This window comes from Malaclemys terrapin, chromosome 5 (assembly GCF_027887155.1).
Source record: "Malaclemys terrapin pileata isolate rMalTer1 chromosome 5, rMalTer1.hap1, whole genome shotgun sequence".
NCBI lineage: Eukaryota > Metazoa > Chordata > Testudines > Emydidae > Malaclemys > Malaclemys terrapin.
The window spans coordinates 88290704-88317294 of record NC_071509.1 but is presented as its reverse complement, the minus strand read 5'-3'; the positions used below and the strand labels follow the sequence as shown (position 1 = coordinate 88317294).

The following is a 26591-nucleotide window of genomic DNA, read 5'->3' as shown; positions in this document are numbered from 1 at the left end:
TAGACATGTCACAGAAGAAGGAAGTATCCCTACGTAAGGGACTGCATATTTTAAAACGGCCATCTCCTGCAAACACCTACTATGAAGCATGAAATCAAAAGGACTCCTCATAGCAGTTAACACCAAATCTATAGTACATGTTTGCAGTAACATAAAGCACATAAAAGCCCTACTTTGAGTCCCACACTAACCTTTGGGAGTTATTGTTCTCAGAAAAGAAAATGTATTTTGTATAAGACAATAGCAAAAGGGAAAAACCGTTATCAACAAGAATACTGAGCTTCCCTCCATACAAAAAGCTATAATTTTGTCAAGATATTCTAAGAAAATCAGAACCCACAAGTGGAATTATAGATTTTAGGTCTAATCCAAAACCCACTGAAATCAACGAATATCTTTCGACTGATTCTAGTGGGCTTGGGATCAGGTCCATAACGGGGAAAATTCATTCCTAATGTTACTGCATTAAAGGCAGTAGAGTTCAACCAGAGATGAATTTGCACATTTATGGTAGCACATTATTTAATGTAATATACAGTTACATAAAACTGATCTCAGGGTTACATTTCTGAGCCTCCTTTTTTTTTTTTTTTTTTTTTTTTTTTTTTAACCTCCCTGCTCCCGTCACTCCTGTGCCTTCTTTTCCTCCTCTGCCCTTCCTCTAGTCTTCACCCATGTTTTCTTAGCCTCTTCTCACATGGCCTTGCCCATGTTTTAATCATGCTTCCCAATTTTAATTATTTGCAGTGTGATTTTCAAATCTTTTGTCCTAATTTTGCTCCCATTGCAATCAATAGGAATTTACCAGTGTGTTCTGGTTTTTTTGGAGGGGTGGACAGAGTTGGATAAATGACGACTGCTTTTCAAAATTTCACCCATATATATCAGATTTTAAAAGGAAGATTGTTAGTTTTCTGGTCTCGCTTTTTTTTAAATCACAGTGTAACCACCGAACAATAAGAATGCAAAAACCCATTAAAAAAATAAGATTACGTGCTTCCATTAGCTATAAATAGGCCATGCACAAGTTTCTTGTTTGCCTTGTGGTGGTTTTTATTTCAAAATGGCTTATCTTTTTTCTTCTAAGAAACTCCATAACTTAAGTATAACATTGCTCAGATTTATACAGATTTTTATCTGAATTCTGACTATTTTATGTGATCCATGGGACTTCAAAGGGTGCCAGGAAGCAATGCTAAGGAATGTTGCCTGTGCATTCCTGGCATGTCTATTGTTACATTAGAATGATGTAATGGTTACATTATATCTGTAATGACAGGACAATATAAAATACAGTTAGAAATATTCACTTTCCTTCTAGATTTCAATTCTTTTTCAGTTATACAGAAAAATGAAACCCACATCGAGACCTATTACAATAAAAACCCAGTTAAATACATTTCTCACCAGAAACAAGACATGCACAATACCACAGTAGAGTCATTTCAAAAACAAAGAACCCTCTTAAAAGAATGAACATCCCGTACCCAGAAAAAAATACAGTAGTAATAATTCATTAAAAATACACCTAATTAAAACACAGCTTTTTTGGACTGACCCAACCAAAATATGCAGTCATGCCATGAAGTATTCTAATGCATTATCAACAAATGGAGAAACCACCTGGAAAAAAAGAATATACATGTTATCTGAACCACGGTTATCCATTTCGTAGCAAAGCAAAGAGAAAGTTCTTTTATACGTTTTGAAAATCTAAAAACTTCCTACAGCCTTTGTAAATACAATTAACAGAAAATGTGACTATCGAAAGCAGATTAGAAATCAAAAAACAGCGCAGCTAAAATAGGTTAAAGTTACACACAAAAAAGTTAAAGTATATAGAGAGACAATTCCACAAGAATAAGTCCTGTCACTTTTTTAACAGGAAAAGATATTTGAAACAAAACTGATAACAAAATCACTTTTATTGTTTCTTCATAAGAAGATTCATCTTATAGAACGATACATCATGAAATCAATTGTTGTACATCTAGGAAATTTACCAATAGAACTTTCTTCCACTGGAGTGTACACTTTAATTTGTCTCATGTGAGTGTCTCTTCCATTCTGATGATTGGCTAAAACAGCAATCTGAATCATAAATGTGCGAATAGGCTTCTTATGAGAATCAGTTAAAGGAACATGAATCCATCCGCTCGGTTCCACTAATTCAAGTTGCTACAAAAAAAAAAGAAAAAAGAAAAAAAAAAAGTTTTAATCCACTTAACATGAATTACCGCAAATATTTAAAAAATCTGCTCTATACAACATGTCAGATTTAGCTACATTCTTAAAAACCAATTTGAAGAAATGCAGTTTAATAATTCAAGCTGAATTCCCTGCTGGTGTAAATAGGTGCAACTCTATTGATTTCACTGGATTTGTGTATGCATTCCCCAGCTGCAATTTGCCCTTTAGTTGATGTTTTGCTAACTTAAAAACAAAAATAAATTGAAAATATCAGTAGAAAGATGGATATAAAGTTATTAGTTAACACAGTGAAAATGTTAAATTAAAGCAACATGGTTCTAATCCTCACATGTAATACATGTATCAGAAAGAAATTGGGACTAATGTCAACCTATAAAGCTTCTTTCAATTTGTTTTAAAATTTTGATCCAACCAATCTGAACTCTCAAAGAATGGAATGAATACATTATTTGGATTTTTACATAAATCCACAAGAAGTGAGGATTCCAAAATTCCACAGATTTTTGTGGGGAGGGAAGTACAGCAGAGATTGAGGATAGGTGGAGGATTTCATGATGACATGTAATGTGCTATCTGCCAAGTTCCATGACTGGTGTCTCAGCATTCCAATGTAGCCAGTTAATCAGATCTTGGTATGACAGCCTCCATTTTAACTTGGCATTGACAAAAAATGGAGTAAAGTGCAGTATAGTCATTTTTCCCTCTAATCCTACAAAAATTGATGTCAAAGTGTGCAGAGTTATAATCAACGTCTAAACCACGTCATCTGTGGTCAACATGTGGAAATGGGGCAAGATGCTATGTAAAAAGTTGGGGAACAGCTTATCTTGTAGCTACCCATCCTCAACAAAGCACAACTAAGATAAATTGTTTGTGAAACACTCACATGCTACAGTGCTGAGACCCATTAAAACCCATGAGGAAATAAGAAGAAAACAAATTATTAAACAGCTGTCATTAATTGAGCACAATCCATTCTGTGCACTGAATGAGACAGGAGTCCTGCGGGAAAAAACAGTGCACAAGGGGGCCAAATTAAGGTTGCACAAAAAAGCTTCATTCTGGCATTTCCTAATTTTCAATATCAGAGGTGCAGCCGTGTTAGTCTGAATCTGTAAAAAGCAACAGAGAGTCCTGTGGCACCTTTAAGACTAACAGAAGTATTGGAGCATAAGCTTTCGTGGGTGAATACACACTTCATCAGACGCAAGTAATGGAAATTTCCAGAGGCAGGTATAAATCAGTATGGAGATAACGAGGTTAGGATTAAACAAAGACTGTGAATGGCTATCCAACTACAGAAGCAGTTTCTCCTCCCTTGGTGTTCACACCTCAACTGATAAATCTGAGGAACTGTTCCAGATTGAGATGTCATTAAAGGGTTTTGGAAGAAATTGATAAACTAAACACTAATAGGTCACCAGAACCAGAATGTATTCACCCAAGAGTTCTGAAGAACTCAAATGTGAAATTGCAGGATTACTAACTGTAGTCTGTAACATATCATTTAAATCAGCTTCTGTACCAAATGACTGGAGGATAGCTAATGTGACGCCAATTTTTAAAAAGAGCTCCAGAGTTGATCCCTGCAATTACAGTCCAGTAAGCCTAACTTCAGTACTGGGCAAACTGGTTGAAATGATAGTAAAGAACAAAATTGTCAGACACAGAGATTAACATAATTTGTTGGGAAATAGTCAACATGGTTTTTGTAAAGGGAAATCATGCCTCACCAATCTACTAGAATTCTGCGAGGGGGACAAGAAGCATGTGGACAAGGGGAAATCAGTGGATACAGTGTATTTGGGATTTTCAGAAAGCCTTGTTCAAGGTTCCTCACCAAAGACTATTAAGCAAAGTAAGCAGTCATGGGATAAGAGGGAAGGTCCTCTCATGGATGGGTAACTGGTTAAAAGATAGGAAACAAAGGGTAGGAATAAATGGTCAGTTTTCAGAATGGAGAGAGGTAAATAGTGGTGTCCCCCAGAGGTCTGTACTGGGCCCAGTCCTATTCAACATATTCATAAATGATCTGGAAAAAGGGGTAAACAGTGAGGTGGCAAATTTGCAGATGATACAAAACTACTCAAGATAGTTAAGTCTCAGGCAGACTGCGAAGAGCTACAAAAGGATCTCTCAAAATTGGGTGACTGGGCAACAAAATGGCAGATGAAATTCAATGTTGATAAATGCAAAATAATGCACATTGGAAAACATAATCCCAACTATACATATAAAATGAAATTAGCTGTAATGACTCAAGAAAAATCTTGGAGTCATTGTGAATAGTTCTCTGAAAACATCCACTCAATGTGCAGCAGCAGTCAAAAAGCGAACAGAATGTTGGTAATCATTAAGAAAGGGATAGATAGTAAGACAGAAAATATCATATTTCCTCTATATAAATCCATGGTACACCCACATCTTGAATACTGCATGTAGATGGGTCGCCCCATCTCAAAAAAGATATATTGGAATTGGAAATGGTTTAGAAAAGGGCAACAAAAAATTATTAGGGGTATGGAGCATCTGCCATACGAGGAGAGATTAATAAGACTGGGACTATTCAGTTTGGAAAAAAGACGACTAACGGGGTACATGATAGAGGTCTATACAATCATGACTTGTGTGGAGAAAGTAAATAAGGAAGTATTATTTACTCCTTCTCATAACACAAGAACTAGGGGTCACCAAATGAAATTAATAGGCAGCAGGTTTAAAACAAATAGGAAGTATTTTTTCACACAACACAGTCAACCTGTGTAACTCCTTGCCAGAGGATGTTGTGAAGGCCAAGACAACAACAGGGTTCAAAAAAGAACTTAGATAAATTCATGGAGGATAGGTCCCATTAATAGCTATTAGCCAGGCTGGGTAGGAATGGTGTCCCTAGCCTCTGGTTTGCCTGAATCTGGGAATGGGCGTCAGGGGATGGATCACTTGATGATTATCTGTTCTGTTCATTCCCTCCGGGGCACCTCGCATTGGCCACTGTCGGATGACAGGATACTGGGCTAGATGGTCCTTTGGTCTGACCCAGTATGGCCATTCTTATGTACTCTCACACTACACTAATCCATGATATAATTTTATATTTGCAAATCAAAACACAAACTGGACAATGAAATTGTATTTTCCAAAACCTAATTAACCTGATTCTTCACTGTCTTGCACATTCCATAGTTATTTATAATTGTGTCAAAATGTTTCTGAAATGCTACCACTGTAATTTATTGCTGTTCTCCACCCAGCTGGAACTGGTGTAAGTGATGATTAAATGTGTGTGAGGTTCTGCAGAATTAGGCCCAATATACTGTTAAATGTTTAAGTTTAAATTCTACAAAGATGATTAGATGTAATATTCTAAGGGCAATGTGTTCTATATTGGCTTTGCTGACCTCCTTCTGCGCTAAAAAATCCAACCTATATTAATCTCTTTGATTTAAGAAGAGTATTACTACAATAATTTTTCCTCCAGAGACAACACCACTTAATTAAACCTATTGACGTTAACCTCTTAATTCCAAATTTACTTTGTTTAATTTGGGAATGGAGTCAGAGAGAAAAGGGAGTCCTTGAGCAACTGGAAATTGAGGAAGAGCTGAGCAGGTAGAGTGTGAAGTGGAGAGGAGATGACAGTGGAAGAAGAATTAGGGAAGGGCAAATGGAAGCTGTCAACAAGAAGCAGCATGCCAACTGGTACGGACAAAGAGGAGTTACTCTTTGGTCAGATTTTGTGGCCAAAAAAATTTCAAAAGAGTGCTACAGATATTTCCATCTCAACTGGTTCCAACACATGGGATTAAGCTGTTTTACTGCTTCCTGTTGTGACTTATTTGACCTATTAGCTAGTTTCTTTGGGTGACAATTATCCAATTCCCAATTACTCTGATGTGTGTAACACACTAAATTAGGGCAGGGGCCGGATGGAATCCAACTCCCATCCCAGAGAGAGATTTGTAGGCTACAACACAGCCCCTCCATGGTCACTACTCCAGCACTGAACTGGCACAGCAGCCACCACTGCAAACATTAGTGCCATTGGATTTGCACAGTCATTGATCCCATACTTCCTTCCTACCTTGTTCCCAAACCTCCCTCCCTTTGTGTTGACTTGTTAAAGACACTGCACAAGTCCCAACTCCATTCTTGTAGCAACTGCACCCCTGTCACAATCACAGTTCAGGGCTCAAGCAGTACAGAGCATACCTTATAACAGTAGTCTGTACCAGGGTTATTTTCATCCTATAGATCCCATCGCACAGTCCTTTCTCAGGCAAAATGCCTATGAACTACAGGGGATCCTAGGTAAGTGAACCCCTTCTTTTGTACTTGACCCCTATTTAACTTAAACACTAGGAAAAGGGAAGAAAATTATCTCACTGCCAATGTTGCATCAATGAAATTGCTACATTTGCTTCCTCTTTTCTGGTGTACCATCTATTTGTTTACCTTATTTTGGGTAATTAATATCCTTGAGCCACTGAACTATTCCTGTTTCCATTTGTGGACCCCTTCCATTTCTATTAAGAGTGTCAACAGCACACATAACAGCTGTGGTAACCACACTTTTCAGGTACTGAGACACAAACTGGATGCTATAAGCATTCTAGAGTGATTTTATGCTTTATCAAAGTAACACAGACATGACACTATGGGTACCTTAAAAACAACTTTGAAACTTTGTTCAATTTTTCTGAGAGAGACTTGATTTTGCTTTCAATAATCTGCTTCATAAAGCTGTCAAAATGGCAGCTTCCTAAATGGCAGCTTCTTTATTATATTCTGACACTTGCACTATTTTACTGATTTACCAATCTTTAAAATTAGATGTAGCTGTTAGAGTGATCTATATTAATTGATCTTGCCTTTTTATATGCTATTGCTTCCAGGGAACTTTTAAAAAAATCCAAGCTCTTCAAAGTAGCAGGTGTTCTCAATCAATAAAGCATTCTTCCCCCCCCCCCCCCCCCAAAAAAAAAAAGGAAATAATAAATAATCCTACTGTCGGAAATATAAGGTATTTATCAATGTACAGAATCTCTCAAATATGACAGTGATCAAATATGGAAAAAATTCCTTTTCTCTTTATCTGTGATTTTATGTTACAGTGCATATAGCTCTCCATAATAAGTGGCAGAATAAAAAGAGCCCAGTTCCAAAAAAGGTGATTTCCTCCCCCACCCCCCATTAACTGCCATGCACCACAATGTAGCTACCAGGGTTTAACTTCAGCAGGCTTCTGCATAATTCCAGTACTGGAACTGTCAGCACATGAAGTAGCAGATTCTGGGCTTCAGCCATCTCTTCACTTAGGAAGGAAGAGAACCAGTTAACAGCAATGATGCACCAGTTCCAGCAAACAGTGAAGCAGATCCAAGAGAAACTTCAGAAGTTCCAAGTGAGTCAAAGGAGGGACACCACAAGAGCAACTTAACAAGCAACACAGAATCATAGTCAGTCAAAGAGCCTACTGTGAAAAGCAAGCTCTTTTGCTCTAGTGAAGCAACGACCACCTAAGGAGGTGACTTTGTGGTCATCATCAGTCACCTCCCTTAAAATGATCAAGACATCTCACTTCAGTCCATTAGGTCAGAGGAGCTTTCTATTCACTCAGGCCAGAGTTCCTGAAGAGTCATGGGGAAAGCAGTCCTGTTCCAAAGAAGTTTCAGTAGTGTCTTTAGCAGCAGTTGAAAAAGAACCTACATTAGCGGCACTAAAAACTGAAAACAAAAGTGCCAGATTTAAAAAAAACAAACAGATTTGAACAACTTCAGAAGAGTAGAAAAAAAGAAGAGGTGAAGAAAACAGAACATGCTGGAGAAGTAAGAAGGCTGAAAGAATGAAGAAAAAGCATTCTTGATGAAAATTTCTAATGACTGTCTCTTCCTTCAAACCACAGACTATTCAAATGCAGGTTAAAGCACTGCCAAGAAGCACCAGTGCCTATCTACCAAAAAGTTATATCTAATTGGAATAAATAATGACAAAATATATAAACAGAATGGCAACTGGTCAATGAAGTTGACTGATATAACATACTGTAACATATTTGGCACAAAAATAATGAACACAAGGCCAAAGAGGTATGAAGGTTAACTAGACCAAGGAGACTTTATCTTACAATTAAAGTGGACTCAAAAATGTGCTTATATTATGGAGAAGATATTCAAAATGCCAAACAGCTTGTACATACTGTTTCTGTAACTTTGGGCATGCAAATCACTTGCAGAATTTTTGCCCCTATCACTTCCCCACACAAACAGTAATAGCTCAGAACCACTTATAAAGAAGTAAATGTAGTGCAGTGCAAGTACACAGTGTACCTGTACAGTGCATTTAAAAAACTGCATGCAGACTGACTCAGTATCAATGTATAAGACGCTTCTTAGCTCACTAAAACAAAGACTTCCACAACTTCTCACTCATCTCCACCCCAGTCAGAAAAAAATCTCAGGAAATTAGACATTCCTTGTTACATGCCCAGAAGATCAACATCTCTAGTTCAGTCAGAGCAGAGGACAAAGCTCATTCCAGACTTGAGGGCCTTTCACTGTGAACCCTCAGCCACGAGGCAGACACGTCTAAAGATTCTGAGCCAGATTCTCAACTGGTGTAAAATGACAGTTTCCATTAAGTCAGTAATGATTTACTTCAGCTGAGGATCTGGTTCTTTAAACCACCCTCTGACTGGTTATAGCAGGACAGCAACAGTCTCTAAAGTAAACAGGATTCGAACCATACAGGGCTTTATGGATCAATACTCCATGAATGGTACAAAGAAATTGAATCAGGATAGTGTAAGCTCGGGAACAAAGATAGTTATATAAACTCCCTATAGAGGCATCACTAAATAAGCTTCCAAGTGAATTTTGCACATGTAAGTCATATAATTTGTGTGCTTAAGCTGTAATAGAGAGAAAATTGCATTAAGAACAGTTACTTACAGGACAGTAATTGTGGTTCGTGGAGATACTGTTAGTGTGGATTCCAGTATAGACATGCATGCACTTCATGCACGTGAAATTGGATATTTTTGAATTGCAGAGTCTGTCAGGTTTGCACACATGCCCTCTGGTTCCTCATGCTCTTTTGTACATGCATAAAAGGTGATGGGCTCCCTTGTTAGCTGGAGAGTCTGAAAAATAAGGATGAAGGCACTTTGTGGGATACATATATACTAACTCCAACATCTGGAAGAACCACAATTACTGTGGAGTAAGTAACAACTCTTCCTTCTTTGAGTATGTGTCATGTGAATCCCCACTGCAGTGACTGGTAAAACAGTACCCCTTCTGAACAGTGGGATGAGGAGTATCAGCTGCATCAGTCAAACAGAGATTATAATACTGCTCTCCCAAATTTAGCAGCCAGGGCAGATGCCAAGTCCATTGTATAATGCAAATGTTAGTGGGTTACTCCATGTCACTGTCTTGCAGCTCAAGGAAATTGGCACATTTCTGAAGCAGTCAGAGGATGTTGCTTGAGCTCTGGTGCAGCAAGCCTTGATGTTCAGTGGGAGAGGTACACCGGCCAACTTGTAACGAGACACATTGTGATGAGATGGTCTGACCTTCAGAACTCCCAGTTATAGTCAGAAATACTGGAGAGACAACCTGAACAGTTTGGTTCTGTCACTATAGTAAAGTAAAGTTCTGCAAATGTCCAGTGTACGTAACTTCTCTCCTGACATAGTGTGGGGCCTTGGGAAGACAACAGGCAGGTTAACTGATTGATTCAGATGGAACTGTGAGATCGGCTTGGGGATTAATTTAGGGTGAGATTTCACCACCACTTTGTCCCTATGAAACATCATGTAGGGAGGGTGATCTATAAGTGCTTGGAACTCACTCTCTCTCTTTCTCAGCCAAAGAGATAGCAACTAGGAAGACAGTCTTCAAAGTGAGGTGAAGTAGGGAGTATTCTGAAAAAGGCTCAAAGGGAGACCTCAGGAGTCTCAAGAGGACAATGCTGAGGTCCCAGGCAGAAGCAGGTTCTCTGACTGCTGGTTAAGTATGACACAGATCTTTAAGGAACTTCAACACTATCAGGTGGGAGAAGATGGAGCATAACTGAACAGGTGGATGACATGCAGAGATTGCTGTGAGGTGGACCTTAATGGAGTTGAATGAAAGGCCAATGTATTTCAAATGCAGGAAGTAGTCAAGGATCTTAAGTCTGCATAGGGTTCAGTTATGCTGGACTACTATGATAGAACCTCTTCCATTTAGACAAATAAGTCTTTCTAATGGATACCTTCCAGCTCTGTATCAGGATCTCCTGGACTTGTCTGGAACAGTCCCTGTCCGTGGTACTTAACCAGCCAACATCCAGGCTGTCAGATTCAGGAATTTTGGATATGGAAGAAGTAATCTGATTGTGGTGCTGTGAAATCAGGTTCAGGCAGTCTGGGAGCTGAGTAGGTATATGAATAGATATCTACGACAAGTGTGTCAGTCAAAATTGCCTTGGCCAGTAAAGAGCTATAAGAATGATCATGGCTCTGTCTCATTTGATTTTGGATATCACACTGGGGATCAGAAGAATTGGTTGAAAGAAGTAAAGAGGGTCTTGATTTCACTGCAAAAGGAAAGTGTCTGGTAGCAATCCCACACTCCTGGCCCTTCTGGAACAAAAGTTCTGACATCAGGCATTGTCCTTGATAATAAACAGGTCTATCACCCAAATCCCTCAACAATGAAATATCAACTCGATGATGAACCTCCACAGGAACCATTCATGACTGGTCACAGATTATCTGCTCAGGAAGTCCACGGGGTTGTTGCTGACTCTCAGAAAATGAAGAGGCTTATCCTGTGCTGGTTGCACCATGTCCAAATTTTGATGGCCTCCATACAGGGGGGAAATGAGCAGGCACCTCCTTGCTTGCTTATATAATGAATCACAGACGTTTTGTTCATCAGGATCTGCACTGTAGAATGTCATACAGGATAGTCTGATGGCTCTGAGTTCTATGACATTTATGTTAAATCCTATGACTTCCAGAGACTATGTCCCTTGCATTTGTAGGTGGTCCAGATGGGCTCCCGACCCTGTATCTGACACATCTCTGTGATTTAAGTTCTTGTTGGGGGAGGGACTGAGAATGGTACCTCCTTGGATGTTCTACTCACAATGTCAGTTCTGAGAGGATATGAAATGGAACAGAGACCTTCCTGTCCTCTGGCAGCTTACCAGAGGGTAGACTGACCTGAGCCAGGAGAAGTCTTGCAAGTAGCCTCATGTACGTGTATGCAGACATATGGCCTAATACTCTGAGGCAAATCCATACAGTCGTAGCCAGGTTTGATTTTAAGTTGAGCAGAAGCTGTCCTCGTGTAGGTATGCGCTCTCCAACCTGGAATTTATTGTAGCTCCTATGAGCACTAGTGTTTGTGATGGGATGAAAGACTATTTTTGTAGTTCACTAGAGGCCCAGCTGGGCGAATACAGTAAATATATTCCACCGTCTTCTGCTGAGAGCTGTATCTGATTAGTCAGTCGTCCAGATAAGGGTTAACTTTAAGGCCCTATGTTCTCAGGTGAGCCACTAGCACACTGCATTTTGTGAAGACTCATTACCATAGAGAATCTGAAAGGCAGTATCTTGTACTGATAGTGAGTTGGCCCCACTGTGAATCTCAGACACTTCTTGTGGGTCATGTGGATGACTATATGGAAGTACGCATCCTGTAAGCTGAGAGCAATGAACCAGTTTTAGGCCTGCAGAGATGGATTGAGGGAGGTAAGCATTATCATCCTGAATCTTGAGACGCTGAATGTATTTGTCATATTCTAGACCTGAGGAAACTGAACAAAGGCTCCCTTTTTCCTTTGGATGAGGAAGTATGGGGAGTACAACCTCTTCTCCCCATGTACTCCGAAGTAGCCTCCTCTATGGCTCCTGCAAAAAGCCACGAGGCCACTTTTTGTAACAGAGTCTCATGGAAAAAGTTCCTCAAGAGGGATAGGGAAGTGGGTTGGGTAGGTGATAAGGTAAACACAGGCGATGATGTCTAACATCCACTTGTCCAATGCGATAGTGGACCAAGACCTTTACTCTGATGCCACTGGGTGAGCAATGAAGGCCAACAATGGGACTCTCTTGGGATCCTGGGATCTTTTCCTTGGCAGGTACTCATGTTGTTGACCCTAATGGTAGAACAGTGTCCTCTGCGAGGACTGGTACTTACATTGCTTTCTGTAGGGTTCTGGTGCATAAATCCCTGGCAACTGTAGCCGATGAATTTTTCAGGAAATAGAGCTTTTCATCCCTTCTTTTGCTAAATAGTTCTATCCCTTTGAAGGGCAGGTCCTTGATGGTGGCTTGCACTTCTTTTGGTATTCTGGGCACTAAAAGCCAAGGGGACCATCTCAAAATGAGAGCCACGACCATTGACCTTGCTGCCATGTTGGCTGCAATTATGGCTGGCTAAAATGCTATTCTAGTGACCCTCTGGTCTTGTGACCTTTTTCGAGGAGAGAAAGACCCTGGACCTGGATTTCTCCTGCACTGCTGATACCACCAGGGACCATGGATTTGGAGTGTGTGTGTGTGTGCGCGTGTGCGCGTGCAGAAATGATCAAAGCCCTGTGGGGGCACTTGGTATCTTTTCCCCTATTCATTGAGATGTGGAAGAAACTGCTCCAGTATGCCCTCATGGATTGTGGGGGGGGGGGGGGGATCAATTCTGGCTGGAGTCGTAGAACTTAGTATATAAAAAAGCTTGCGGGACTTCTCCTGTATGGCTATGGTTTCAACATCCAGGGTCTCTACAATGTGGGATAGGAGATCATGGAACACCTTGAAGTCATCAATCACTGGAGATGGGGCTAGTGTCACTTGCCTCATTGGGTAATGAAGACTAGTCCATCAGTGGAAACAGCAGTTGTTCCTCCACTACCTCCAGATGTGGGGCCTAATGTCAGGCTCTGGTGTTGATGACCTGCCTAACAACCGCACTGGAGAGTGGGATTTCATCATCTTCCTGAATGCAGAAGAGGGGCATCTTCTCTGGGACACCTGTGACGGTGGTCTCCAATAAGACCAAGATGGCAAGCTGTAGGGATACTGGTCTGAGGTAGGCTGTCCCAGTGCCATTTATGCCTCACCTGGGGCAGAGCTCTTAGTGAGAGCCCTCTTGTACCATTCTTGGGGTCATTCTCTGAAGCACCCCTAGTTGCCGCAGGTAAAAACGAGTAGCCTGGCAAGGGTGAAGAGGAGCAGATCTCTTCAAATAGTGGTGTGATTGAATGACATGGCCTCTGTACTGGTTCTGGTTGCCACTTCAGTGAGGAGGATGTCCCTGAAGGGGACACTGATGACTCTGGGAGGACATATCCCAGGTTCTCGACCAATTCTACCATTTACAGCAGTACTGGTGCTGGAACTCCTTTCTCCTGTGCCAATCCCATTTTGGCAGAGGATGTGGAAGCTGTGTTTTTGGAGGAGTGATGTTTTATGTCCTTTTAGGATGATCCTGTGTAGTGTTAGGAGCTATGTTCATACTCAGTCTGGCTCTGCCTCCCAGCGTCACTTTTCTGTGTCCAGGGCAGCTTCTTTGCTGCCTTCTTTTCACTACATAATCCTAGTGCATGCTGCCTGCTCAGGGGAGTCATGGAGCAATGCTGACTCTTTTGTCTCTGCTTTGATGGTGATTGTTTCCTCTGAATCTGAAGTGACCTGCATGGATAATTCAAGGAGATGTAAACTGAGCCAAGCAGCATCCCTAAACGTGCAGGTCCTTCAGAAAAACAACCAGCATACCAAGCACCCTGGGTTCTGGCTCTCCTCCAAGAGGAAGAGGCATCAAGCTTTGTCCATCAGTTAGGGGGATCAGCCCATCACATGACTGGTAATGTTTGAACCCTGATGCTTTTGAGCTCAACATGAAGTGTGGTGGTTGGTGTGAAGTGCTTCGCTCCATTGTAATGGAGTGTATTGGAGAGTCTTCCACTTTTCGGGAGGGGAGGGGTTGGGGGTTGGTGTGGAACATAAAATTTGGTAAAGGAGGGGGGGGAAGAGATGGATGTGAGATTTCTTCACTAAATTATTTGAAAACAATTAAAGTAGTAGGCCGGACACTTGCTGGGTTCTTGCTCATTTCCACACTTGATAAAATGGCACAGGAACATGAGGAGACACAGGATGCAGGCATGGCCCCAACAAACATTACTATTCAAAAGACTATGATCTTACATGCATGAGGCACATGCACACCTACCATAGGATCTAAGCAGAGACATACTCAAAGCAGAAGCAAGTGATTTTCATGTGTACAAAGAGGCCATGTCAGAAGGTAATATATAAGAGTACACTATCAAGCTATGGTTTATTTCATGTGCTTTTAGCTTCTTAGGGGGAAAGAGAAAGGTAGGGGTGAGAACTAGTGCAACAAGATTTTATGCCCGTTCCTCAAAGTATAGCCTATAATAATAAAAAAGAGAAAAATATGCAATCTAACAAAATATATTTTGACAATTTTTTAAAAGACTACTAGCAAACTGAATTTAGTATTATTTCACCATTATACATGGTAACAAATGAAAAAAAGTGACAGATTTTTGCAAAAAATGAAACAATTACTATAAAAACAGTATTGCATGCATTTTTAGGAGACAGCCTTTTGTAAAGGGGGGGAAAAAAACAAAAGTTGGCAGCCACAACACATTTTGTATAACTTAAAATAGCATCACAAGTCACCTCACTATGGACTATCTTTTAAAATTATGAAATTGACAGCCATCTGAAAAAAGACCTCACAAGCACCAGGGGAACAGTTAGTTACCAGACTGAGCAACAAAAATCTGTCGTAGTAGTGCTGACTGTGTGCCATAAATCAAGATTACAACAAGGTCTCTGAAGAGAGTGCATAAGAAGCAGAATTCTGACATCAACTCAGAGTGGAACTTTCCTGGGTGGCCATTCTGAAAACTCCTTTAAAGCTCACTCTGTAAAATCTCCTAGCTTTGTGGTTCTCTCATCTGGAGAGTTCAGGAAGCAATATTCATGACCTGCCAAGAGATGCTGACATATATGTTATGTCAGTGGATGTGTAGGACTTTATCCCAACTTTAAGAGTTTATTTATCTAGAAAGTAGGTGTGTAAACATGCCAAATATGTTTTAAAGAAGTATTTCCTTGAGTATTCTCAGGTCACTTTTGCCCAATTAAGGGACAGAGATGTGGAGACAGATATAAAAATATAATCTAATAACTTCAATATTCTAATTTGCATAGTTCATTCCAATAAGCCACCCACTTCTCGTCCCACACTTGAATGTTTTAAATACTGAACATTTCCTTAGTATACAGCATTAGAAGCCAACACATCAATAGGTGGATCAGGATTTTCAAAGCTTCCTGAGGGAGCTGAACTCCAAATTCCCAATAAATTAATGAGATTAGGATATTAAAATCTCTTAGATGTCATTGAAAATCTCAGATGCAGCATCCTGCATTTTGCACAGGAAATTCAAATCCTCTTTACATTATTTCTCATGTTGGGTAGTAGGTCAGATTAGAAAAGACACGCGTCTGTATTGGAAAAGAAAGCTGTTTTCATCTCCAACCTTAGCAGCAAGTTCATACTGCATGATTCAGGTCCACTTTGGGGGAAAAAGAGAAAATATGTACTTAATCTCTGCCATCAGGCATCTATAACATATTGCCACATACTGTGTGTATACAAGCATGGTACACACAGGTAGATTGTGGCCTACTAGGGTATGTCTACATAGCCTGTGGAAGTGAAATTCACAGCCCGGGTCAACAGACTTATGCTAGTAGAACTTGTGCTTTAAAAATAACTTTGCAGACAGTGCTTTGAAATTGCGGCTCAGGCTCTGAAGCCTAGGGAAGAGGGTGGGCTTCACAGAAGACTGTGAAGAGATATGGAGAAAGAATGGGACTGGAGTAGCTACCTATCCTCCATGATTAGTTATGGAGGGGAACTGAATGGCATGCACCCTAGAATATAGGGGAAGATAAGTGGAGTCCCTGTGGGCAGTAAATAGGGAAGCCTTTATTTTTATGTATCTAGTGATTGATTTTCAACAAAATGTGATTTTTGTCTTAAAATGAGATTTTTTTTTTAAACAATCATGATTTTTTGGGAGGGGAAAGGAGTCTGACTTACCATTTTTGAATGCTTGGGATAGGAAGTTCTTTACCTCAGGAACTAGGACTGACAGCAAAACCTTAGGCTTCAGGTGCTACTGTTCTAGTTAGGAATCTATGCATTAGCAATATTCACATCACATTTCCAAAGACTGCAAGATAAGAAGTTATTTCCCAGCAATATTTTCTGTTATTTTCTGAAGTAAAGGTTTGCAAAATTGTTGAAAAAACTGCACTTTATTTCCTATGTCTGCAATTTCCATTTGTTCTGTTTCTAACATATATAATGGAAACATTCTGTTTATGAAAGTGCAAAAAAAGTCAGCTCATAATTTTCTTTCAAAATTGTTTAGCCATACCCAGGAAATCTGTCTAGACATAGCTAAGGTTAAATTATACAACGTGAACATTTGAAATATTGAATTATGCAATATTAAAGGGTTTTTTAGTGCATAAAAATCTAGCAGCATTGAATTAAATCCTACTGCAGATCAATTAAAAAAATACAAGTGGAGAGAACATAGAACCTTCATTTATATAGCACCTTTCATTTAAAAGGATCCCAAAGTGCTTCACAAATAATAAAACACAGAGCATCACTGAAATGATGCAGCCACTTCTGGGGTGGAAGGCAGCAACAATTCAGCAGGCAAGAGAAGGGGAAGATCTGAACTAGAACAGCAGAGTGAACCTCTGTTCTTACTAACTGTGCTTGAGATCCATACAGAATAGAAAGCAGCTTGATATTTTTCCTCTTCGAAAAGATATGCACACACAAACTACTTGGTACTCAGTTTTCTCTTCTGGAAGGATGAAGCTTTAGAATGATCTTGCTGGGATTCAGTCAGACTTCTGACCAGTTTAATTATAAGCATTTTGTGAAATTTCTTTAAATTATAGTAAGTGACATTTGAATGCTGCCAAGTCAACCAGCCTACTAGTGTAGAGGCAATATGCCATTCTGTTTTGCAAAAACTTGATTCTGAAGCAAAGGATTTCTAATTCCCTGGGCAAACACAGGATTAACATTTCCTAAAGGAGCTTCACTTGTTCTAAAGGGGGTTTGCTTGGGAGCTTTATTGCTTTTCACAACTTCTCCTACCAGATGAAAGCCCAAAAAATGACTACATAAAGAGCTTGAGCCACATTCATTATTGGCATAAGCAGGTGCATTTCCACAGAAGTTAGAGTTGTTCTGATTACACCAGTAGTAAAGTATCTTTTATGTCTAGATGAAAGACACGGAGTCAGCTGCTGGTGACAGAGATATGAAGATTCAGCTGGGATGTTTGGAAAGATTGATGAACTCTGCAACTACCCAAACTACTTGTAGGGAGGGAGGGTCTATGCCAACTCTGAATAAGCAGATGCGGAGAAGAGGAATTATAGGTGGGTCAAGGCAGGTGGCACTAAATCTGCATTTACTTGAATCCAGTGTTCATGATCTCCTGCATGTGCGCTGCAGAATGGCCATGGAGAGGCTATGCTCTGGTCACAGAGGTATCATGCTGCAACCCCCCCAACAGGATTAAATTCCATTTGCTCAAACTCTATATACCTCTGCCAAGTCACAGATTCTGTTACCTTTACTTTGAAGAACAAGCATAATTTCTCCTACTGTAGAGCACAGGTAATTTCCCCTAACAAAATAAACCTGATTCTTTGGATGTAAATTTCCATTTCTATTCTGGATGATCGAATTGTCTTGAACTGAATTCACTAAAAACTGAAACTTTGTTTCTGTAACATCACCTGTTTTCAGTTACAATCATCTTTCTCCTTTGTTAACATTCTTCTGAGATGAGACCTTGTATATAATATGATTCATCATCAGCCTAGGCCCATGATTGACTGTCTTGGCACCATACTTATCATAAATCCATGATACTCCAGAAACTATATCATAATGGTAAATTCTCAGAATGGAGAGGGGGTAACTAGTAGTGTTCCCCAAGGGTCAGTCCTAGGACCAATCCTGTTCAACTTATTCATAAATGATCTGGAGAAAGGGGTAAAAAGAGAGGTGGCAAAGTTCGCAGATGATACTAAACTGCTCAAGATAGTTAAGACCAAAGCAGACTGAAGAACTTCAAAAAGATCTCACAAAACTAAGTGATTGGGCAACAAAATGGAAAATGAAAGTTAATGTGGATAAATGTAAAGTAATGCACATTGGAAAAAATAACTGCAACTATACATACAATATGATGGGAGCTAATTTAGCTACAACGAATCAGGAAAAAGATCTTGGAGTCATTGTGGTTAGTTCTCTGAAGAAGTCCACGCAGTGTGCAGAGGGGGTCAAAAAAGCAAACCGGATGTTAGGAATCATTAAAAAGAGGATAGAGAATAAGAAGGAGAATATATTATTGCCCTTATATAAATCGATGGTACACCCACATCTTGAATACTGCATACAGATGTGGTCTCCTCATCTCAAAAAAGATATACTGGCACTAGAAAAGGGCAACTAAAATGATTAGGGGTTTGGAACGGGTCCCATATGACGAGAGATTAAAGAGGTTAGGACTTTTCAGCTTTGAAAAGAGGAGACTAAGGGGGGATATGACAGAGGTATTTAAAATCGTGAGTGATGTGGAGAAAGTAGATAAGGAAAAGTTATTTACTTATTCCCATAATACAAGAACTAGGGGTCACCAAATGAAATTAATAGGCAGCAGGTTTAAAACAAATACAAGGAAGTTCTTCTTCACACAGCTCACAGTCAACTTGTGGAACGCCTTACCTGAGGAGGTTGTGAAGGCTCGGACTATAACAGCATTTAAAAGAGAACTGGATAAATTCATGGAGCTTAAGTCCATTAATGGCTATTAGCCAGGATGGGTAACGAATGGTGTCCCTAGACTCTGTTTGTCAGAGGGTGGAGACGGATGGCAGGAGAGAGATCACTTGATCATTACCTGTTAGGTTCACACCCTCTGGGGCACCTGGAATTGGCCACTGTCGGTAGACAGGATTCTGGACTAGATGGACCTTTGGTCTGACCCAGTACGGCCGTTCTTATGTTCTGTATTTGTTTCGGTTCTTTTGCTGTGTGTACAGTAGAATTTTCCAGAAAGAGACAAGAGTGAATTTCCTTACTGTGATCCTGAAATAGATCCTGGGAACACTTGTCAAATCAAATGGTAGCATTCCCCCTACTTCCCCAACTCCGATCATTACCATCCATAGGCAAAGCAAGTCTGTGGAAATATAAATGGGAATATAAAAATAAACCTATTTTAGAAATCTATTTAGATGTGTCAGATGGAACTGTGCTCTGCTTGTTACTGCTTCTCTGATGCTAGAAATAGGACAGAGAGCAATCTTTGATGGGAAAGAGGGTAAATTGCTCTGATTTGAAGTAGATAATTCATATCCTGTTATTTCCATTAGCTGATTGGGAATGGGACAAAAACTGTGCCTGTGATCCTTGCACAACTCCATATAGTATCCTCTCTGGATAATGTCCAGTGATCTCATTTTGATCAAATCTGTTGGTAGCCATTTGCTCCCAAACTGAAAGAGCATGACACCAGTTGGGGGTGGGGAGGGGAAAGAGAGTCCAACTTCAGATAGGGTTGAGCTACTGACCTTGTCTCAGCACTCTGGCTTGGTTCCAGCTATCACTTGCAAAGTGATTTTCTATCTTGTACTTCAGGGACTGTTTCAACATGCCATATGACCTGTAGTCCCTTCTACAATGTCTGGCAGGAACAAGGATTGTAAAACCACTTTTCTGAGGACTCTGAATAGCCTCTGCTTTTTATAAAGTTTCTCCCTGTAGCACTGGGAGAGCTGGGAAGTGATTTGCCTGCACCTTTGATATCAATACTAAGACCCCATATACCCACATGAAACAGATTTATGTCACACACTTTCGAGGAGAAACCCTTAGTCTTCTTTTATATTGAGAGGACCATACTTACAATACTGACCACTCATGCTAACACTGCTTGTGAAAGCATATGGACCGTGTGAAGTATATTTCATACATTTATTTTTGTGATAAGGCTGATGTTTACAGGGCTTTCATGCCCTGGCTGCTTGTGAAGGGCCTGTATAGTGAGGAAGTCACTCTTCCAGGTTAAAAAAAAACCCTCCCTCAACAGAAACCCTGAGTCCCTGGCCACCAAAGAAGACAGCCCCAGAGGATGTGAACCTAACAGGTAATGATCACGTTTGGTAGCGACACCAGGCTGAATCTGGACTAGTAGACATTGACAAACTTTATGTCCTTATAGCATGGAGGCCGGGGGAGCTAGAAAGAGGTAAACGGTGGGCCAAGAGACCCCTTACTGCTTGCTTCTTCTGCCACATCTGGGCTGTGTTGCCACTTCATGGCCAGACACTGCAGGGAGGAAGTGAAGTTGATGGTGAGGCTTGGCTACCTTAAGCAGCAGCTGGGAACAATAAACTGGATATTAGGGGATAGTGATAGGCAGATACTTTCCTAGTCTGTTAGGGAAGGCAGGAAATCTCCACTCCTCTCATCTTCCCAGAGAAGGGATAAACCACTACAGCTTGTCTAGGACCGCCACAGACATCCTAAACACAGTTACACACTACTCTGCCTCAAAGTCTATTGTTTCTATATCTGACACCCCCCACCCTCTTAACTCTGATTTGGACAGCTGGCTTTCCTCCTTAAAAGGAGGAAGAATTCCTAGGATGGGTGAGTAACCACGCCCAGAGGAATCAGCACTAGTCTTTAGTTTGGCTTTTTCTGTGTTAATGTGCCACTCTGCACTCTGAGAAAGTGAGCAGGGGAATTGGATACTGAGGATTAGCTGCCATGCTGAACTCACTGAAGCTGAGCAGGGGAACCAATGCTGATTATATTTATATCCCCTTTGGGAGTTTGTCCCTATGAGCTTGCGTCAGAGATGGCAGTTGCTGACGCTACAGGGATCAAAGTGAGATTTCCCATTTGGCATGCTTCCATTTGGCATCACTGCTCCAGTGCAGATGGGGAAGGAGCTGCTTGCCCCGGAGGCAGTTTTTCCAATTGCCTTCCTCTGTTGCCAGTACCTTACAGGTCTGGTTTTGCCCCCAATCTGCATGGTGTCTGAAGTACCCATTTTAATATATCTGTGGACCTTACCACAGAACATTAAGATGCATGTACAGGTGTCAACAACATAGCTAAAGAGGTTGTGAACATATAATAGTGTTGCATACATCGACTGTTGCTTCTTTTCAGAAGCCGTCCCAAAATGCCCCCCATACTGACAGTTAAGTCGGTGCAAGCGCTCCTGGCAACGACATGCAAAAGCAATTTAATTACTAAGGTGGCTGTACATCCATGTAACTTAAGTCAACTTTATTTTGTAGTGTAGACTTGTCCTAATATCCTGGGACCAACACAGCTACAACAACACTGCATACAATCATTTGACTTTGGCAGCTAAACTACTAAGATGACATCAGCAACATTTAGTCAGTCAGAAAAATGGATTGACTATAATACCTTGAGCAGCAAGTTAAATCTGCTTTACCTAGCTTGAACCTAGTGTTCTCAATTACCTGTGAGACAGTTTTTCTATTTGATATTTTATTAACCTGAACAGAAATCCAGAATCTGCCAACATACTGCACTGAGTAGTTTGGCTGCCAATGTCCCTAACAATATGCTAAAGAATGTAATAACACAAAAATGAAAACAGGCATACACAAAGACTAAAATGCTTCAATTTTAAAATAAACTTTATTATAAGTGTCTTGGAAACTACAATTGGGTCAGATCTGACCAAATCTGGGGTTGATCTGATCCAAACAATATTATAGAAGCCATTCTATTTGAGCCTGAATGCAAGAACCAAGTAACAGTTGCAATACCAGATGCATTCATGTTATTTTAAAATATCATCTACCAAGATACACTTTACCTAAAAAAATTGAAATGAGATTTGACATATTCAATTGGTAAGAGTTAATATTTAAATCTCTCTTTTCCTGACATGCCCACAGCCCCACTCCCCACATACACACACTTCCATGTTCTCTTTTCAAGCAGAAAAGTGAGGGACATCTGGCCCTTTTCTAATATATTTATTTATATCACAATTGATACAACTTTTATTTATATCACACAAAAAACTCTCTACTCACTTCTTTACTTTTGAAGTGTTAATGATAATCTGTGGAAAGAATCTTGTGAGCCTACCCTAGTAAACTGTAATCCAGAAATCCCTACAACTTTTAAGACACAGGGACTAATATATATCCTATCCCACTTCACTCTGCAAAGACACAGAGCCTTTATTCCAAGAAGAACTTTCAGTAAAAAATGATGTGTGAACAGCAGACACTGATGTTCACACAAGCATACTGCATACAACCCAGCAGGCAATTTTTCTGTTTTTTTTGGATTATACTCTGAAGGTGCTGGCACAATGGAATTTCAATACCATAACTGCTTATTTGTCTATGTGCCAGCTTCTGAAATAACAGGTAAAAACAAAACAAAACAAAAAACCACAAAAAACACAAAATAAAACCCCCTCTCTTTATAAATTTATGGGAATCACAAAATGTTTTTAATTCTCCAGTTCAAATGATGTAATTTATAACCATGACACAAACAGAGAAGCAGCACAAAAGAAGGGAAAATACAGAAATAACATAATGTTCCCAAGGTTCAGTTTACAAGGACCTCACACAAAGTTGTTTTTTTTTTTTTTGCAACTCTTACTAGAAACAGTATTATTTGCTAAAAATGAAGTAGCTGCCAAAGCTATGATCCATCTAAAGCAAACATGTTTAAGATGGAAATAGAGTGTTAATGCTGAAGAAAGGCAGAATTGAGTATACAAATTTTCTCTAAAAACTGTTGGAGACGGCACTACACTAAGTTTGTTTTTTCAGCTTTTTGACTGAAAATTGATTGCATTTACAGATAGAATTCTTAAATTATATAGCTACCTTAAAACAATAACAGAAGTAATCAAATCTCAAACTTTCTAATTAAACCTTTATTCCTTCAGTAGGTTATTGGGAATTCAGCACTAGTCTTGGTTCACATGATAGAACAATGGGAAAATTTTCCGAATGGTTGAACGCTAACTCTGACAAGTGTGGAGAGCCAACTACAATACATTATATGGTAGCATAACCTGCCACCCACATTGCTGAGAGAACAGCTTTCAAACACATGCATTGAGCTGTAAAACCACAAAATCCCTTATTACATATTGTCTCTTACTTTAGGTGAAATATACCATCTTTTCCCCCATTTACAGATCTGCGGGGGGTTTTTAAAACTGTCATCTGTTAAGTTTATTCAATAGTTAAAACAGTCTTTTACAAACTGTTTCACAAATGCTATCTTGCCTGTTTTGTTTTTACACAGGCAAACAAATTATCACTGTCTTACAGTATACAATGAAGTCTGACATGTCTTCCACAGTTTCCCACAGCTTATTTAGATATCTGGTGCTGTTTCTTTCCATGTGACATTCACCAACCTTCCGTAAAATGACAAAAGTCTAACGTAGGTGGCATCTGTATAAAACAGATTTAATTTTTAAAGACTTATTTCTGGGATGAAATGTTTTTGGGCTTTCTGATATTTTAATGAAAAATACATGATCAACAGTCATAAAAAGTCATACTCAAGATTATGTTCTTGATAGGAAATGTAGATGTACTGTATTTACTGTGATTATTTTCTATTTCTATCCAATACAAATGGATTCTGGGGATTATATTGACATAGGACGTATGGTTCTGGATATTGGTACACTCATGTAAATAGTCAGCACTGCAGAATGACAAATATACTCCACCCTCATTACAACACACCGTGATTCCCAGCCAAGAATTCTTGTCTTGTCAGAAAAGGGTGCATTACAATAAAAAGCAATCCAACAAGCCAAATTACACAAGAGGACTCGAGCCACAATGTTAACTACAATTGTTAGGATATATAGCTCTGACTGGGGAAAGTGAGATATTTAACGATTTTATGAATGTACATGACTTCCTTGCTACAAGAAAGATCACTTAAATTTTTGCTGTGTACAAACCCTGCTCAGTTAATGATTTTGCCCCATGTTTGCTGATTGAATAATCGCATTACAAGATAGTTAGAGAATATACAGTTTCTTCTGGGGTTTTCATTTGCAACTTTGTTGGCAGGGGAATTTTATTTGCAAGTGTTTCTATTATACTGACAGGGTCAATTAATCCAGTGAACTATTGGTCATTCTGTCTGATAGCTCAGTGGACTATTCAAGCAGCCACTTTCATAACTCACAACTGAATGCAGCCAGTTACCCTGGTAAACATTACAGCACTGACTGTCCATGGGGATTTAAGCATGTTTATTTTGGTCACGTACAAAGGTAATGTGATTTTTTTCACATTTTGACACAATACTAATATAATTGGAGATTAATTTTAAATGCTTTTTAAAACAATATTGATTGGCTCCTTTAGATTTAATAGGAAAAGATTCAAGTATGTGGGTGCTTGGATACATAAGCATTTATTGGTCTTTCTTGGAGTGCCAGGAGGTGGCCAACATTGTCAAGGAAAGCTAAAAACTAAAATGTTCTTGGTCCATCTTAGTGATGAAATTAAATGAGAGGCACTTTCAAGGACTCAAAAACTTCTTGGATGTAGTAGAAAAGATTAAAAGCTACAGATAAAGCCCCTGAAGATGTATACCTTAACTGAGTAGCAGATACACAAGAAGAAAATACAGAGAATAAGGGGAGGAGGGAGGAAGTAGTACAGAGAACAAAACAGGGTGATACATAACAGAAATACATAACCAAAATAAAGACATTTTAACTACATGGGACAAATTCATCCCTGGTGTAAAGAAAAGGTTACCTACCTTCCATAACTGGAGTTCTTCATGATGTGTGGTTCCTATCTGTATTCCACTGTGGGTATGCATGTACTCCATGCACTTGAGACCAGAACATTCTTACAAGTAGCATAGGCATGGACCAATGGACACGCTTTCCCTCCTCTGCTCTGAGAGTGTGTGCACGCGCGCGCGCAGCACTCTCCAGTTCCTTCTCTATCATGAATCAAGTGTCTTGATCCAAAACAGGGGGGAAGGAGGACAGGTAATGGAATACAGATTGGGACTACACATCTTGAAGAACTCTAGTTACAGAAGACAGGTAACCGTTCTTTTTCTTCAAGTGATGGTCCGCGTGTGTATTACACTGTGTGTTACTGACAAGCAGTATTCATAGAAGAGGGTGTGAGGACTTCTGTCATATTTATGATTGTAGGACAGCTGACACAAAGGATGCATCAGTTGAGTAGGCTTACGCTAGGGCATGGTACCTTGTGATGGTCTGAATAAAACTCCACATCTCTGCTTTACAGATACCAAGGAGTGGTACCTGCCAAAGCAGTTACCAAAGCAGCCTTTGCTCTGGTGGAGTGGCCCTTCACTCTGCAAGGTGGAAACACATCAGATAACTGGTAACAGAGCAAGACAGAGCCCAAAATCCACTTGAATAGTCTTTGTAAATAAAGATCATGATTACCTTTTATATGTTCCACTAGGCCTACACAGAGCCCAGGCTAAAAAAGCTTTGCTCTTTGAAGATAGAAAGCCAATTCCCAACATGTGTCCAGGGAATGGAGACTGATCCTCAATGGTGGTATGAGGTTTAGGAATAAACAGTCACAAACTGGGACATAGGTAATCTGGCCTAGCAGTCAGAGCTGGAATCATGGGCGGTGCGACTCCTGCATTTGGGGAGGCTAGGCCTGAGTGCCTGAAGCTCCCTAGAAGTGGAGGAAGCCCCCATTGGCCCCCAGACCGTGGCCCTACCCACTGCTCCACCCCAAGGCTCGCCCCCACTCGGCCTCCTCCCCCAAGGCCCCATCCATGCTCCACCCCAGGCCTCACTCCCATTCTGCCCCCTCCCCCGAGGCTGCACGTAAGTATGTCCCAAAAGTAATGTAGGACTTCTACATTAATTAGACGATATGCCTCACTGTATGTCAGGAATCAGGACCTGCAGCTGGGTCTGGGACTAGTTAGCTGCCTGTGATGGGGTACATCTACCCTGCACTGACCCAGCTGGGGTTAATCACACACTGGAATGAAGAGGCAATGCCCCTTTGCCCCTGCTGGACATGCTCAAACTGGAAACAGGATATAAAAGAGTGTGGCACAGCTCAGTCTGGGCTGGCTCAGGAGGACAGCAGATGCATGCTGCAGGCTCCTGCCAGGGAGTTGCTAGAGCTACAGGCTGCAGAGACCCAGCCTCCCCAAATGCAGACATTG

The 26591-nt window shown here is 40.2% G+C and overlaps 1 protein-coding gene across 5 annotated transcripts in view; it reads right to left on the bottom strand.

The window, feature by feature from the left end:
* Nucleotides 1-1907: 1907 nt before the first annotated feature.
* Nucleotides 1908-26591, bottom strand: part of ANAPC10 (anaphase promoting complex subunit 10) — a 66169-nt gene continuing 41485 nt past the window's right edge. For 3 of the 5 annotated variants that reach the window (XM_054029179.1, XM_054029182.1, XM_054029178.1), the window contains exon 5: nucleotides 1908-2178. In XM_054029179.1, coding sequence (XP_053885154.1) covers nucleotides 1948-2178 — 231 coding nt within the window. In that variant the 3' untranslated portion in view covers nucleotides 1908-1947. Of the gene's footprint in view, nucleotides 2179-19432; nucleotides 19534-26591 lie in introns of all 5 variants that reach the window. The other 2 variants (XR_008445032.1, XM_054029181.1) reach the window with 2 other exon arrangements.